Here is a 17,106-nt window from a genome sequence, read left to right on the forward strand (position 1 = left end):
TGTCATTTAAGTGTTTTATATCAAATCATGAACCTCATATCCTACATTGTACCGAATCGTGAGAAACCATATCACCCTACACGCAGTTGTGAGTCAAGTCCCTAGTGCGTTGCACGTGAGAAGCACTAATTAAATGACGCATGGAGTTGCTGCCTATGAAGAGTGCTCAAAATCACTCTCTTAAGGGGCTCCATTTCAGTTAACAAGCTGCTATGAAGGCAGCTGCCTATGTAGGCAGGAGGTAGCTCACTAGGTTTTGGAACAGAGCAGTGGAGAGAGAGGAGGGAAGATGAGAGGATAAAAAAAAGAGAATAGAGGAGGAAATAAGAGAATAGAGAGGATTATTAGGGCATACTGAGATAGCAGGGTTAAAGACAAGGATGGATAGAGGAGTGAGGCCTAAAGGGAAAGTGAGGGATGAAGATTTATTAGGGAGAACGGCAACAGACACTCCAGGGGTGATATTAAGCACCAATGACTCTGTATGCTGACATGCACTAACTTTCATACTCACTATAAAAGTCTGAAACACATGATAAAGTGGACAAGCACGGTCATGTGTCCTCAACACTGGTTCAAAATGAGTTTTGTGGTATGATGTGTAGACATCTTGATGTGAGGACTGCAGGATGAATATCACTGAAATGTGTTTTTATCAGCGTGAATGTGCAGAGAGTGATGAAATGTATGAATGGAAGTTGGTGACAACAAAAAACAAGTTCATCCCTCTTTCAGTAAGACAAGACCCTCAAGCCTGACTAACTCATCCTAGTGAGAGAAAAGTTACATTGATGGAGAGATGGATGGATGGATGGACAGATGACATTCTGCCGGTGAGAAACGGTCTATATCGGCACAGAACTCGGAGAGAGTTATCATCTGAATATTACCACAAAAACACACCAAAATGAGCTATTCCAATGATTTCTGCACCGTGAGCAATAACTGCACTTAGTAACTTTATATTGAGCATTGCGATATGAAGAGCTTTATGAATATCTGTGGAAATCCGTGTCCTTGCCCTGAAACAATAATCCAGTGTTATTAGAGATATTATTTGTCTGTAGTATTGGGCCTGTGGCTGATACGATCATTTCTTGGCAGTAAATTTGAGTTTGCTTTGTGGTTTTGCTGTGGGAAGTCACTGACACACCCAACGGGGGAAGACAGTTTTTGCTTTGATAAGTAAAATGTGGATGAATGTTTTTGAGGGTGAAAAGCATCAATGACAGCTAAGCTATAACACAGATGGATGGAACAATAAAGGAGCTTCAGGAAAAACCGTTTCCAAAAAGTGCTGACCTTCTTTTCTGAGATGAGTTTCAAACTGAGAAAAAGTTCAGGGCACTCTAATACTAACATCTAATGTGAAAAATGGGCAATTTATTAAGAAATATTCAAGGTGTTTCTTTATTTTTTTCCTTTCTCTAGTCCAAATGTTTTAACATTTTCTTGGGAATATTGTTTTAATTGGCAATCATTTTAAGTTTTTCTTGTGTCATCACGTGACATCATTTTGGAATATAAAGAACAGCACAAATTATGAGTGTGTGTATATATATATATATATATATATATATATATATATATATATATATATATATATACACACACACACACACACACACACACACACACACACACACACACACACACACACACACACACACTGATGAGCCAAATTATTATGACCACTCACAGGTGAAGCGAATAACACTGATCATCTCCTAACAAGGCCACATGTCAAGGTCTGTGTAGATTAGATGATAAGCGAGCAATCAGTATCTCGTTGTCAGCGTGTTAGATGCAGGAGTAAAGAAATGAGTGACTCTGCCAAGGGCCAAATTGCTATGGCCAGACGACTAGGTCAGAGCATCTCTGAAACGGCAAGGCTTGTGGGGTGCTTCTAGTCAGCAGTGGCGAGTACCTACCAACAGTGGTCCGAGGAGACAGGGTGTTGGGCACCCAAGGCTCACTGATGTGTGAGGGCAACGATGTCTATTCCGTCTGGTCCGAACCGACAGAAGGTCTACTGCGGCACAAGTCACAGAAAATGTTAATGATGGTTACAGGAGGAATGCGTCAAAACACACAAGTGCATCGCACACTGCTACATATGGGGCTGCGTTGCCACAGACCGGTCAGAGTTCCCATGATCCACCATTGAAAGCACCTACAATGGTCACGCGAGCTTCGGATCTGGACCTTGGAGCAGTGGAATTTTCACCTGGTCCGATGAGACCCATTTTCTTTTACATCACGTGGACAGCCGTGTACGTGTGTGTCGTTTATCTGGGGAAGTGATGGCACCAGGATGCACTGTGGGAAGACGTCAACGGAGTGTGGTGCTCTGGGCAATGTCCTGCTGGGTCCAGCCATTCATGTGAGCGTCAATTTGGCATGTGCCACCTACCTAAGCATCGCTGCAGACCAGGTACACCTCTTCATGCCAGTGTATTCCCTGATGGCAGTGGCCTCTTTCAGCAGGATAATGCGTCCTGTGACACTGCACACATTGTTCCAGAATTATTTGAGGAACATGATGAAGAGTTCAAGGTGTTGGCCTGGCCTCTAAATTCCCCAGGTCTCTATCCGATTGAGTGCTGGACCAACAAGTCTGATCCACAGCGGCTCCACCTTGCAACTTACAGGACTTGAAGGATCTACTGCTAATGTCTTGGTGCCAGATACCACAGGACACCTTCAGGGGTCTTGTTGAGTCCATGCCTCAGTGAGTCAGTGCTGTTTTTGGCGGCATGCGGAGAACCAACAGCATATTAGGCAGGTGGTCATAATATTTTGACTCATCAGTGCATATATATATGCACTGATGAGCAGCAAAATTCATTGCTGTTTTGTGGTAATAGTTGGCTTGTCACAAATTACCATTCAAAATTACAGAAACCTGCATGATATCAAAATCTTAAAAGATTGTTCAGAAATTTCAGTATTAACTTGAAGTTGACACCCTTATTTAAGTGAACTCTCACTCTCTCAATGACAAACTTAACCCCTTTATTTCCATCCTTTTAGGTTCCATCCTGTTTTACTAGCCATTGTTTAAATGTTCAAGTTATAATTAAAGAGTTAGTTCACTCAAAAATGAAAATTGTCTCATCATTTACTCACACTTATGCTATCTCAGATGTGTATGACTTTCTTTCTTCTGCAGAACACAAATGAAGATTTTTAGAAGAAAATTTCAGCTCTGTAGGTACATACAATGCAAGTAAATGGTGGTCAACTTTGAAGCTCCAAAAAGCAGATAAAGGCTGCATAAAAGTAATCCATACGACTCCAGTGGATAAACCAGTGTCTTCTGAAGTGATCCAGTCTTGGGTGAGAAGAGATTAAAATGTAACTCCTTTTTTCACTTTAAATCTTGACAGCAGTCTCCTTGGCGAATGTGATTTCAAGCTCGTTTACACATCCTATAGCGCCATTTCACACTCTTTGAATGTGTCAAGCACTAGGAAGTATAATCAAGCTTGAAATCATGATCGAGCCTAGAGATTGCAAGGCAAGATGTACAGTGAAAAAGGAGTTACATTTTGGTCAGTTCTCACCCAAAACCAACTGGATCACTTCAGAAGACATTAAACTACTCGAGTCAAATTGATTACACTATGTAACACAATTTTTGGTTCCTGGGTAATAAGTGTTATTTCCTAATTGCTTATGCCTCAAAAGTATAGAAAATGGCTGTTACTCCCCACAAACTTTGCTTTTGTGACCAGGACAGTGGTATTTTGAAATTTACCTATTTCCAATGAGAAAACAGGCGATTTTGTGTCTTTTTGTTCACATAAAGTCAGAAAAATTTAATATTAACAAGTATTTATACTGAAGTAATACAAAAATGACTACAAAAGATTTAGGAGTAGTTTTTTGAGATTTATGATTGTACTGTAAATCACTTTCACAAATCAGCCCCCAAATGTACTCAGCATATTTCAAGGCGTCCAGCAAGGTCTTGATGCTGTTGTAATCCTCTTTGAGGTGCACCGAGTGAGCTAGGGAAAGAGACGGGTACTTGTTACCATTATGGAGCAGCACGGATTTGAGGCTCCTGGATGAGCTGTCAGTGAAGAGGTGCCACTCATTCTGGTTACAAGCGATACCGATTGCCTCAAACAGACTTGTCACATTGTGGCAGAACCAGAGCCCATCTTGACGGGTGAAGAAGCTGGAAAAAGTTTAGTGACACTTCCTCTGATCTGCGACTTGCACACTTTCATCCAACAAGTTCCACTGCTTGAGCCTAGACGTCAAAAGCTCGGCATTAGACTTGGTGAGACCAAGATCTCTAATCAAGTCGTTGAGGTCTTTTTGGTTTGGGTAGTATGGGTTTCTCTCCTCAGCTCCACCTCTGAAATTGTAATCTGGATCTACAACGTCTTCCTCGCTCTCTGACTTGCTGCTCTCTTCTAAAGACGGCTGCTCTCTCTCCGGAGGAGTGGGTATGGGGAGCTCATGGCAGTGTGGCACTGGGGCGATGGATGAAGGAAGGTCTGGATACGTGATAGCAGGTGCATTCTTGCCAGTCCAATGTTTGGAAGGGTCCACCATGCAGAAGTAGCAGTTGCTTGAGTGGTCAGTGGGTTCCCGCAAAATTCTTGGGATAGCGAACTTCATGTCTCTCTTTTCCCCTCTGCACCATCCTACAAAAATACATTTATTTCACCCATGACTAATGTGTGAGAGATTCTCGCAACATTTTTCATATATGATATATTTTTTCAACAACATTGAAAATTGTAAAACATTTTAAAATTAAAAACTTTTACAATTTTAAAAATTAACACATTTTATAACATAAAATTCCGAGCAACAATTGTCCATCTTACCTTCCAGAGTTTTTTTGCAGTGCTCGAAGGTGAAATGAGGTGCCCAGGTTTTGTCTTGATCCCCGACAGGCATGCCAAAATATGCCTCGTAGGCCTCACACATCTTAGCAGATGCTTCCATGGAGTACTTTTTCGCTCTTGTCTTGATAAATTGGCCGCAGACATAGCAAAATGCGTCTGCTGGATGCTTGCAGCCTCTTGATGCCATCTCAGAAAAATGCAGATATGTATCCACTTAGACAGCTGGAACAAAACTGAACTGGTGGGCTTAAGGCCCCTGTATTTATACTACTATTTATATTACTGGAAAGTTCTAGAAGTTACTCCAAGTTTACTCAGCACTGAATCTATCTGGAATGTTCTGGAAAATAGGTAAATTTCAAAATATCACTGTCCTGGTCACAAAAGCAAAGGTTGTGCGGAATAATAGCCATTTTCTATACTTTTGAGGCATAAGCAATTAGGAAATACCACTTACTACCCAGGAACCAAAAAAAAAAAAAAAAAAGAAAAAAAAAAAAAATTTGTTACACAATGTTATTTTAATATAGCATTTATCTGCTTTTTGGAGATTCAAAGTCTGACCACCATTCTCTTGCATTGAAATGACCTACAGAGCTGAAATATTCTTCTAAAAATCTTCATTTGTGTTCAGCAGAAGAAAGAAAGTCATACACATCTGGGATGGCATGAGGGGGAGTAAATGATGAGAGAATTTTCATTTTTGGGTGAACTACTCCTTGAAGTTTAAGGCACTTAAATTAAGTTTAAGTGCTTAACCTTGACCAGAGCATATATCTGAAAGTCTGGTATACTTCTTTTATAAATACTTACAACACAGGCATATACAGGTGCATCTCAATAAATTAAAATGTCATGGAAAAGTTCATTTATTTCAGTAATTCAACTCAAATTGTGAAACTCGTGTATTAAATAAATTCAATGCACACAGACTGAAGTAGTTTAAGTCTTTGGTTCTTTTAATTGTGATGATTTTGGCTCACATTTAACAAAAACCCACCAATTCACCATCTCAAAAAATTAGAATACATCATAAGACCAATAAAAAAACATTTTTAGTGAATTGTTGGCCTTCTGGAAAGTATGTTCATTTACTGTATATGTACTCAATACTTGGTAGGGGCTCCTTTTGCTTTATTTACTGCCTCAATTCGGCGTGGCATGGAGGTGATCAGTTTGTGGCACTGCTGAGGTGGTATGAAAGCCCAGGTTTCTTTGACAGTGGCCTTCAGCTCATCTGCATTTTCTGGTCTCTTGTTTCTCATTTTCCTCTTGACAATACCCCATAGATTCTCTATGGGGTTCAGGTCTGGTGAGTTTGCTGGCCAGTCAAGCACACCAACACCATGGTCATTTAACCAACTTTTGGTGCTTTTGGCAGTGTGGGCAGGTGCCAAATGCTGCTGGAAAATGAAATCAGCATCTTTAAAAAGCTGGTCAGCAGAAGGAAGCATGAAGTGCTCCAATATTTCTTGGTAAATGGGTGCAGTGACTTTGGTTTTCAAAAAACACAATGGACCAACACCAGCAGATGACATTGCACCCCAAATCATCACAGACTGTGGAAACTTAACACTGGACTTCAAGCAACTTGGGCTATGAGCTTCTCCACCCTTCCTCCAGACTCTAGGACCTTGGTTTCCAAATGAAATACAAAACTTGCTCTCATCTGAAAAGAGGACTTTGGAACACTGGGCAACAGTCCAGTTCTTCTTCTCCTTAGCCCAGGTAAGACGCCTCTGACATTGTCTGTGGTTCAGGAGTGGCTTAACAAGAGGAATACGACAACTGTAGCCAAATTCCTAGACATGTCTGTGTGTGGTGGCTCTTGATGCCTTGACCCCAGCCTCAGTCCATTCCTTGTGAAGTTCACCCAAATTCTTGAATCGATTTTGTTGACAATCATAAGGCTGCGGTTCTCTTGGTTGGTTGTGCATCTTTTTCTTCCACACTTTTTCCTTCCACTCAACTTTCTGTTAACATGCTTGGATATAGCACTCTGTGAACAGCCAGCTTCTTTGGCAATGAATGTTTGTGGCTTACCCTCCTTGTGAAGGGTGTCAATGATTGTCTTCTGGACAACTGTCAGATCAGCAGTCTTCCCCATGATTGTGTAGCCTAGTGAACCAAACTGAGAGACCATTCTGAAGGCTCAGGAAACCTTTGCAGGTGTTTTGAGTTGATTAGCTGATTGGCATGTCACCATATTCTAATTTTTTGAGATGGTGAATTGGTGGGTTTTTGTTAAATGTGAGCCAAAATCATCACAATTAAAAGAACCAAAGACTTAAACTACTTCAGTCTGTGTGCATTGAATTTATTTAATACACGAGTTTCACAATTTGAGTTGAATTACTGAAATAAATGAACTTTTCCACGACATTCTAATTTATTGAGATGCACCTGTACATCTTTTTAAAAGTTACAGAGTTCAAAAGCTACTGTATACCTGGAACGACCCACAGACCTTCAGCGCACTGTAGACTTAAAAATATCAAATTGTTAAAGGTGCACTCTGTGATATTTGATGTATGACATCTTGGACTTACTGTATACTTGCACCTAGGGACATGGATGCAGCATCATTCAAAAGCAATAGTTTTCAGTTACCAATGCCATTGCAGAAATTCACTATTCACAGTCAGCCATGATTAATTTAATCCATGAGTTAAATTACCACCTCCCCCCCCCCCCCCCCCCCCACACCCAAATATAGAAATGGAACATTCCTGCTGCCTTTAGTGACATTGATTTGACACAGTTCTGTTGGCCGGCTGATTATGGCAGTGTTCGGGGTAATCTTGATACAGTGTGGTGTTGTAGAGATGGAAGGTAGATGATGAATACCTTTGGCTTGGCTCTGGGCTTTAGCTGCTCTAGTTTCTTGGCTGCAGCCTCGATGGACGCAGCGGCACCAAGGAGCTCCGTCTCCGCTATTACTGTAGGGTCTTCTGGGTCCACCCACTCTGAACCTGAGATGGGGGACAAACCCAGTCAATAAGACCCACATTCACAATACACTTACCATATGCATTATGCAGACACATGGAAAAAGTGATCAAATTTATCAATGTACTCTATTAATAATGGTGACAGTTGAAATAAATCAAAAGAAATCATGCAAGGAGATAGGGATTCAAACTAATGACCAACTGTAAGGAAAAAATTGAACATGACAACCATCATTTTACTCAATTTTAATATTACTACTTTAAAGGAATAGTTCACCCAAAAATGAAACTTCTCTCATGATTTACTCACCCTCACGCCATCCCAGATATGTATGACTTTCTTTCTTCTGCAGAACACAAATGTAGATTTTAAGAAGAATATCTCAGCTCTGTAGGTCCTCACAATGCAAGTGAATGGTGGCAAGAACTTTGAATCTCCAAAATGGATATAATGGCAGCATAAAAGTAATCCATACGACTCCAGTGGTTAAATCCATATTCTTCTAAAAATCTTTGTTTGTGTTCAGCAGAAGAAATAATGTCATACACATCTGGGATGGCTTGAGGGCGAGTAAATGATGAGAGAATTTTCATTTTATAGGTGAATAATCCTTTTAAGGGTTAATCTCACGAAATCTGCCAAGAACACGACGGGTCACATTTCACCCCAAAATCAAAAGAAATCATATTTTGCTTAAATAAAATGATGTTTATTTGCAGGAGAATGAAGACTTTTTGCATTGTGACTATTTTTTCATTGTTACTTTATTTAGTTTTAAACACCCCAATGTTACAGTATTGAAATAAATATATAAAATATTATTAAAATATAATATAATATATAAAACATAGGCTAAAATTGCAAACATACTTAAACATCATGGTAGTATTTGTTGTAGTGGTTTTAAATTATGTTGATAAAAATTTGTAATTAGAATATAATGATAATCACTAGAATAATAATAATAATAAAAAATCAACTTTAACATGTCTTAGCACTACACTAATACAAATTCTGTGGGAAAATGTCACGTAAATAATGCCACAATACAAAAAAATTAAATCTTGATGGTAGAACATATGCTTCAATTTTTGTGCACAAAACTGAATTTCACTAAAAATTTTATTTGTGAAAAAGTAGTGAAATGTGACTTGGACATTTCCACAGATTCACCCGTAAAATCATAATACATTAATACGGGATCTCCAAATAATATAATAAGCTTTCAGAATCCTTCTGTCAATTTGTTTTATTTCATTTTTGATGACAGTACTCCAGTTTCATTTTTGGAAACAATAATTGTAACTAAGGTATTTTGGTGAAAACTATCATTATCAAGTTTAGTTTCATTTGTGTATAATGAATGGATGCCACAGCACCAATAGCTCTAGATAAACAACATTCTTAGTGCTGATTGGCAGTTTATTAAACTCATAATCATTCATTCATTTCTTGGATAATCATACAAATTTGGTGTTAATGACCAGTTATAGGGTAAATGTTCTTTTCTTTGCATTTTCCTTTACCAACTTTTAATTGGCATGAAAAGACATCTGTTTTTTTTTCTCTTTAAACAGCTTGTGAAAACAGATGGAGAAAATGTGTTTGAGGATTATGTTAATCCTGAGGGAATTCAATTCTATCTTCTCTCTTGTCCCTCACTCCATCACTTCCTCTGTATATGTGTGTCTCCATACGGGTCAAATACACAAGTTTGTGTGTGTGTGGCCTGACATAAGAGAACATTAACAGGTGTATGATACTCACCTCCATCTGTTGCAGAGAAGAAAAAAACAAAAGTACTTGTTATAGAAGAGAGCAAAAGTGTGCCATCAGGCCAATGACTCTATTAAACCTGCATAAATTTAGTTCAATTGACCACAATTTTGCCATTACCTCTCAAACAGAAATGCTATTGAAATGAGAGTTTCCTTGTTTTCCCTGATTAGAATTGCATTTGAAAGAGCTTAAAAAAATTGTATTTAAATAAAAGGAAAAAAATTGCAATTTTGGCTAATTTGATTATGAATAGCTACCAAAAAAAGGCCCCGGCATACTCACAAAGAAGTTCTTCTACGTTCTTCGCTCAGCGCCAAAAAGACGTTTGAAGAAAAATAGTAATTTTGGCTAACTGATTATGAATAGCAACCATAATATGCACCGATTACACTCTGTTATTGTAATTTATGATGACACCTTTACTACTGCAAAGATGGGTGTATGAAAGAGTGTTAATGGGTAGAATACAGACAAAAAAAGATGATAAGACATATGTCCAGATTTGGATCTACAGTAAATGTCATACCTGTTCGTTCTTTGATTTCGTATGAAGTATGCCAGGGCCTTAAGAGTTCAGTAATCCATTTAACACATTTTACCATATCAAAGTTGATTTTATTTTTAATTAGTGTTAAGTTAATTGCAAAGATAATCTGTTTCCAGACAGGTTCATCTTTTTTCTGTTATTGAAACAAGGTTTAACAAACTGGATGTGTGACAAAGACAAGCCGTACAGAGTAAAGCAAGCTAATGAGGCACTGGTACATAGATCGCTAAACTGATCTGAGATTAAAGTGGAAGATAAAAAAAAAAACAAGATTAACTGTAACAGATCTGTTGTTGATTGTGTGCATGTACTGTATGTGTTTGTGTTCACCCTTCATGGCTTCGGCAGTCTGAATTAGCTCTGTGACCGATCCGGCCACTTTCTTGGACAGTACAGCCAACTGTTGTTTCTGTTCGGCCGTGGGTTTCTGTAGCACCTGCGTTTAGAGTAAACACACAAAGTTACAACAGCTCGCACAAACACAAGCATAAGCACAAGCCATTAAATTTCGCACACACTCACGAGCAGGACGTGTTCGAGCAGGTCGATGTATCCAGTGGTGCACTCGATGCCGTAGAGCAGAGCTTTATTCCTCACGTCCTCGCCTACTTCTGGGTGGGACGCGGCTTGCTGTGAAATATAAATTTGCAACACATGACCTACATTACACCTGTGCCACATCTAACGTTAATTCACATTATAGCCAATTATTAAACAGGAAACAAGTATCATTGTCTTACAATGTGCAATTTTATTTGTATAACGAAATATAAAAGTATTATAATATCATGCAATCTTGTGTGCAATATCGTAATTTAACCCATTTTATTTAACTACTAATACATACACTTCAGTGGCAATTATTCTAGGTGGGGGCAATTGTAAGACCATATATTACATAAATCACAAATAAGCTACAGTGATGACACGCTCTCCCCGTGCTCACTGAAATTAGAGACAGGTGTTAGACATAATTTAGCTCAGGTGGACATAAAAAGCGCCCTTACCGCTTTCTCTCTCTCCGGAGAGATGCTTGACCACGCCCCCGCTGCCACAAGTAGGTTACCCCATTTGACTCTACCCTCCCTAGCAACCGGGCCAATTTGGTTGCTTAGGAGACCTGGCTGGAGTCACTCAGCACACCCTGGGATTCAAACTAGCGAACTCCAGGGGTGGTAGCCAGCGTCTTTTACCACTGAGCTACCCAGGCCAGCCGGTTGTTGGCTACAAGTTAACAAATGAAAGTTGCTTACACTGTTGCTAGTAGCATCCGTCAGACATGCCACTACATTCTTACATCAGAATGCCACTAGATGGTGCAGTTTAGGAGTCAAAAGTGGGTTAGCTCCAAATGATACTGAGAAGTACAGTAAACTGTTTTCATCTCAGAATTAGTGCAAGCGCAATATGTGTGTGTGTGCGTGTGTACATAACTTTTATTGACTTTAAAATACACTTGTGTTTGGGGATTAGCTCCTTACAGTTGGTCAGCATGTAGTGATATTGTGTGTGTGATGTGTATAAACACCTTGCCGGTGGTCAGTATGTGCTGAGACTGTGTTTGTATTAATGTTTTTGTGTGTGTGATGCTGAATAAGCACCTTGCAGGTGGACAGCATGTCAGAGATGGCTTTGCGGCTCAGGTTGGCAGTGGATATCACATCTTCCTGCTGGGCAGAATTGCCTGCTGCCACCGCTTTGGCCGTTGCAACCGTGATGCCCTTGGTCATGCGGATGAACTCTTCAGGGGTGGTGGTTTTCTCCACAACGTCCTTGGACTGGAAAACCTGGATAGAAGATGATGCAAAAGTCAGGTAGGCATTTTATGCATTACATCTATAGCTCTATTTTTAATCCTTAAAATCTTTGTTTTTCATCACATGACCGGCTTTGGTGGAATTTGTTTGTAACTTTCATGCATATATGTAGTTTCAATTTATTTATAGTTAAAAGGGACTGTTCATCCGTACAATTCTCTCATCATTTACTCACCCTCATATCATCCCAGATGTGTATGACTTTCTTTCTTCAGCAGAACACAAATGAAGATTTTTAGAAGAATATTTCAGGTCTGTAGGTCCATACAATGCAAGTGAATGTTGACCAAAACTTTAAAAGGTCCAAAAAGTACATAAAGGCAGCATAAAAGTAATCCATCCGAATCCAGTGGTTAAACCCATGTCTTCAGAAGCTATATAATAGGTATGGGTGAGAAACAGAACAATATTTATGTCCATTTTTTACTATAAATCTGCATATTCACTATCACATTCTTCTTCATTTGTTTTTGGCAATTCACATTCTTCGTGCATATTGCAATCTACTGGGAAGGGAGGAAAATTTATAGCAAACACGGACTTGAATATTGATCTGTTTCTCACCCAAACCTATCATATCACTTCAGAAGATATGGATTTAACCACTGGAGTCATATGGATTACCTTTATGCTGCCTTTGTGCTTTTTGGAGTTTCAAAGTTCTGGTCACCATTCACTTGCATTGAATGGACTAACAAAGCTGAGATATACTTCTAAAAATCTTTGCTTGTGTTCTGCAGAAGAAAGAAAGTCATACACATCTGGGATGGCATAAGGGTGAGTAAATGATGAGAGAATTTTAATTTCTGGGTAAAATATCCTTTAAGTTACAAGGACAGTCTTCTTGAAGAAAACTGAGATGAAAGGAACATTCTTTCTTTAACAACACCACCAACCCCATATACAAGATAAGCCTACACAAGTGTTGTCAGTGCACTAATACAGTAACACAGTCACGCTCACTGAATGCTCAGAGCTCCACGAGGGTTGTCTGATAACCTGAGGATTAATTCAGAAGATAAAACAAACAGCAAGAAATCTTTTGCCTTCCTGTTTCACTATCTCAATCTGTCACATAGCCCCTGATAAGTGGAGTACTGTAGGGATGACCATGGGAGAAGGAGAACGAGGAGCAGGTGGAGAACAGGCACATTCTCAGACAAAATCCCCACTTTGTATTATCAGTGCATATCACAGATGGACGGGTTTTGCCTCTGTATGGGCTGAAGGTAATTAGGCCAGACCTAATTGGTACTAATTCACGGGTAGATTGTAATGAGCGGAGATTGAATTAGCATATCTTAATTGAGATCAAAATCAACATAACACAACTGACATTTCCAACTAGTCTTGAGCATTTAAGAGCTGAAAGTATTTCTTGGAACAATTCCAATGTGTGCGAGATTGTATGTCACAAGTGACATAAACAATTGCTCTGTTGTAAAACCTAGTGAGCTCCCTTTTGGAGGCACCATTTTAAGGCATCATAGGCATGCTTCCGACAATAAACGTACATCTCATTCAATACTGAAAAGTATAGATAAAACTTGTTCAGTGTGATTAAAAATTTCTTATTTTACCCAAAATTTGTGTGATGTATTTTTTTTTCTTCTTATAAGTGTATCGTGTCGTTAACTTAGCAACATGCTAACAGGCAAACTTTATTGAAATCAGTTGCAAGGTGAGTCATCCATGCAGAGCACTATTTTTGTGGCGATACATAGTTGCTGCCTATGCAGAGCATTCCAAATCGTTCACGTGTGAGGTTCTGTTTCAGTTAGGATGTTGCCTTAAAAGCAGCTGCCTATATAAGCAATGAGGCAGCTCACTAGGCTTTGCAATGGAGCTAAACAATGTTCCGTACAGTAAGTTCCTGTTTGATGCACTCAATTGTGGCTTCCAGAGCCCTCGTCCCGCGAGTGGCTTCATCTTCTACCGCTTTCACTGTCTTCAAGAGAGAGGTCACATTTGTCACCATCACCTGCATCAGCAGAAAAAAATAAAGGTCACTTTATTAAAAAGACACTCAATCATAATTTTATTTGAAATGTGCTTTTCTCATACCCAAAGTGAGTTCATGAGAGAATTAGCGATGTCAGATTTGTGTACAAATGATTCCTCTGAGTTGGAACTTTTTAATGAATTGAATTGTCATATGGAAAACTTTAATGAACATTTTTGGTGGTTTTGCTTTTTTTTTTTGTTCTTGTTTTTGAAGCTTCAATACCCATTTATTGTTATTGCATGGAAAATAGCGACCAGTATATTACTCAAAATTTCTTCTTTTCAGTTACATTGAAGAAATAAAGTCACATGGGTAAGGAACAACACACAGAAATGGTGTGTAAATTATGAAGAAAAAAACTCCTTTCAATTCTAAATCAATGCAGAACAAAACATCAGCAAAGTGTCCTGTGATTAAACCTGACCTTTTTTATGGACCACAGCTGAGGCCTCTAATAGAATATAAACCTTGCTTTAAGGAAAGCTAGAAATATAAGAAAAACAAAAAGGACCTAATACTGAGCCCTGAGGGACACCACCACTTCTTTAAACATACACTGCAAAAACAAGTGCAATGAATGTCTAGGGAAATCCCAGAGGTCCTAAAAATCACCATATGTTGGAGGAATGTAAAAAAGAGAAATCTGTATGAGGGTCACAAGAACATCACAAACTGAATAAAATCACATTACTTAAATATGATAAACAAAACATATAATATTGCATTGCATGCATGCAATGCAGGAATGCATGAAAAGATAGTGAAGTAAGATATCCAGCTTGGAACCCGTAAAATTTCTGCTCATACAAGCCTGAGGAAAGTTTTATCACTTCATATGATAAACTGTGCACACTGATCCACAGTATAACTGCAAAGGAAATCAGCGAGTTTGGTTTTAATTTTCCCTTAATAAGGTTTACAAAGTTAATAATACATGCTTTGCTAGATTGTAATAATGACAGTAGTGGGAGGTTGGGGTGGGTGGACAGGAAATAATGTACTTGAGCCATCTTTACAGTGGTTTTGTTTCCTGCAATGTGGCCACTGAGTCACTCTTACACACACACACACTCACTCACTCACTCACTCACTCACTCACTCACTGTACCTTGGCGGCACTCTTCAGCTGGTACATGGAGGGATCGTCCGCTGCTTTGCCTGAGGCACATTTAGTGGCACTAATCAGCTCAGCCAAAGCCTTGGCAACATCTCTGACTGCATTTATCAGAACCACCTGAGAAAGACAGAGAAAACAGGGTGTCTTTAACATAGGGTTGATGTCCCCTATTTTGCCGAAAATTACGCTGTACCATACGCCGTGGTTCACTGTTTTTTTCTTTAAGACCCACATTTGACAAAGTGGTGACTCAAAAAAATTTGTATTTGTTATGAAAAAAGTAGCCTAAATACATTTAGAAACTTTAACTACAACTATCACATTTGTTATAAAAAAAAAAAAAGGTTTAATAGATTCTACCTAACAGATTGTTAAATATGAAACTAAAAGATTTTGTCAAAATACAGTTACTGTTATTACTGTAAAATCATGATCTATTTCAGTAAGGGGGGTGATGTGTAATTTGTAATGTGTCTCTTTTCCTCCTCAGTGCTGTTTAGCATGTCGGGGCTGTCTACTGTTTGAGAGGTTTGAGTTCTTCCATTGTGCTTGAAACTAGAAAATTCTCACTAGAATTCGAATGGGTTGCATCAGTTCTGTGGTCTGCATTGCAATTATGAGGGAAGCCAGGTTGATGTGCGCACTCCAGAGATACAGTAGGTTACAGCAGAGCAGATAATTGGTGTGAGTGGTTCACACTCAGGTGAAAATCAGGCTTCAATCACACTGTGCAAATGAACGCAAGATTAATATCAATAAATTTGCCTCGGCGGCCCAAAATGTTGCATGGAAACAAATTTAATGGAGGAAGAACCCTGGCATTGTTCTTTTCCTGCTTTCTGCGAGGAATGAGTCAGAGAGAGTGTGCTTGCTTATCAAAGTCTCGCTATTTCAAATCCCAGGGCGTGCCAAGTGACTCCAGCCAGGTCTCCTAAGCAACCAAATTGGCCCGGTTGCTTTGCTAGGGAGGGTAGAGTTACATGGGGTAACCTCCTCGTGGTCACTATAACGTGGTTCGTTCTCGGTGGGGCGCATGGTGAGTTGAGGATGGTTGCCGTGGTGGATGGCGTGAAGCCTCCACACGCGCTATGTCTCCGTGGCAATGCGCTCAACAAGCCACATGATAAGATGCGCGGGTTGACGGTCTCAGACGCGGAGGCAACTGGGATTCGTCCTCCGCCACCCGGACTGAGGCGAATCACTACGCAACCACGAGGACTGAAAAGTACATTGGGCATTCCAAATTGGGAGAAAAAGGGAAAAAAAAAACAAAAAAAAAAAACATAAAAAATCTGAGTCACCAACATACTTGAGAGAAGAGCTAATGACATTCTCAGTACACTGAGTCAAGGTGTAAAATAGGATATAGACGAGTACAAATATAGGAGCAGATAGAAAGAGAAGCAAAAATCATTGTGAAAATAAAAAATTGCACATGAAAAAAGATCTGACAGATTATGTAAATACGGCAGAGCACAAACAGTGAATCACGTACCTGTGTTTCTGGGTCTTCTGAGCCCATGCTTGCGGCGCCCAGTTTGACCACGTCAGTAAGCTGTGTGATGGTCTTGGCAGAGGACTGGGCGGCCTGGGCGAGTTTTTCCTGGCTCGATGCAGCACCAGACACAAGCAGCTTGGTGTCCTCCACCAGAGCTTTGGCTGTTTTCAATATGTTCTCCCTGAACAGTGGAGAAATAAACACGCTTCAGATAACACACTCAATGAGCTGTACAAAGACTAGTCTTGAGTTATTACTAATCTTGGGTTATTCTCTTTTCAGTCTTTCCCCTCTCCTTCCTCTGAGACCCAAAACATAACTTTAGCATGTTAAGCTCCATTAAAAGTGTCTATGGCATAGTGTTGATAACTATAGATTTTTTTTACTCCAAATAAATAAATATATGTGTTTGTCGGGCCTGGGTAGCTCAGCGAGTATTGACGCTGACTACCACCCCTGGAGTCGCGAGTTCGAATCCAGGGCATGCTGAGTGACTCCAGCCAGGTCTCCTAAGCAACCAAAT

The 17,106-nt window shown here is 39.5% G+C and overlaps 1 protein-coding gene across 3 annotated transcripts in view; it reads right to left on the reverse strand.

Annotated features, from left to right (window-relative positions):
• LOC127437404 (talin-2-like) overlaps positions 1 to 17,106 on the reverse strand; it is a 229,738-nt gene that overhangs the window by 14,901 nt on the left and 197,731 nt on the right. For all 3 annotated transcript variants that reach the window (XM_051692258.1, XM_051692259.1, XM_051692260.1), the window contains 7 exons: positions 16,581 to 16,764; positions 15,077 to 15,202; positions 13,828 to 13,944; positions 11,748 to 11,933; positions 10,669 to 10,776; positions 10,477 to 10,582; positions 7,716 to 7,840 (listed from right to left, as the gene is read on the reverse strand). In XM_051692258.1, coding sequence (XP_051548218.1) covers positions 7,716 to 7,840; positions 10,477 to 10,582; positions 10,669 to 10,776; positions 11,748 to 11,933; positions 13,828 to 13,944; positions 15,077 to 15,202; positions 16,581 to 16,764 — 952 coding nt within the window. The remainder of the gene's footprint in view (positions 1 to 7,715; positions 7,841 to 10,476; positions 10,583 to 10,668; positions 10,777 to 11,747; positions 11,934 to 13,827; positions 13,945 to 15,076; positions 15,203 to 16,580; positions 16,765 to 17,106) is intronic.

The sequence above is a fragment of the Myxocyprinus asiaticus genome, chromosome 48 (genome assembly GCF_019703515.2).
Source record: "Myxocyprinus asiaticus isolate MX2 ecotype Aquarium Trade chromosome 48, UBuf_Myxa_2, whole genome shotgun sequence".
Taxonomy (NCBI): domain Eukaryota; kingdom Metazoa; phylum Chordata; class Actinopteri; order Cypriniformes; family Catostomidae; genus Myxocyprinus; species Myxocyprinus asiaticus.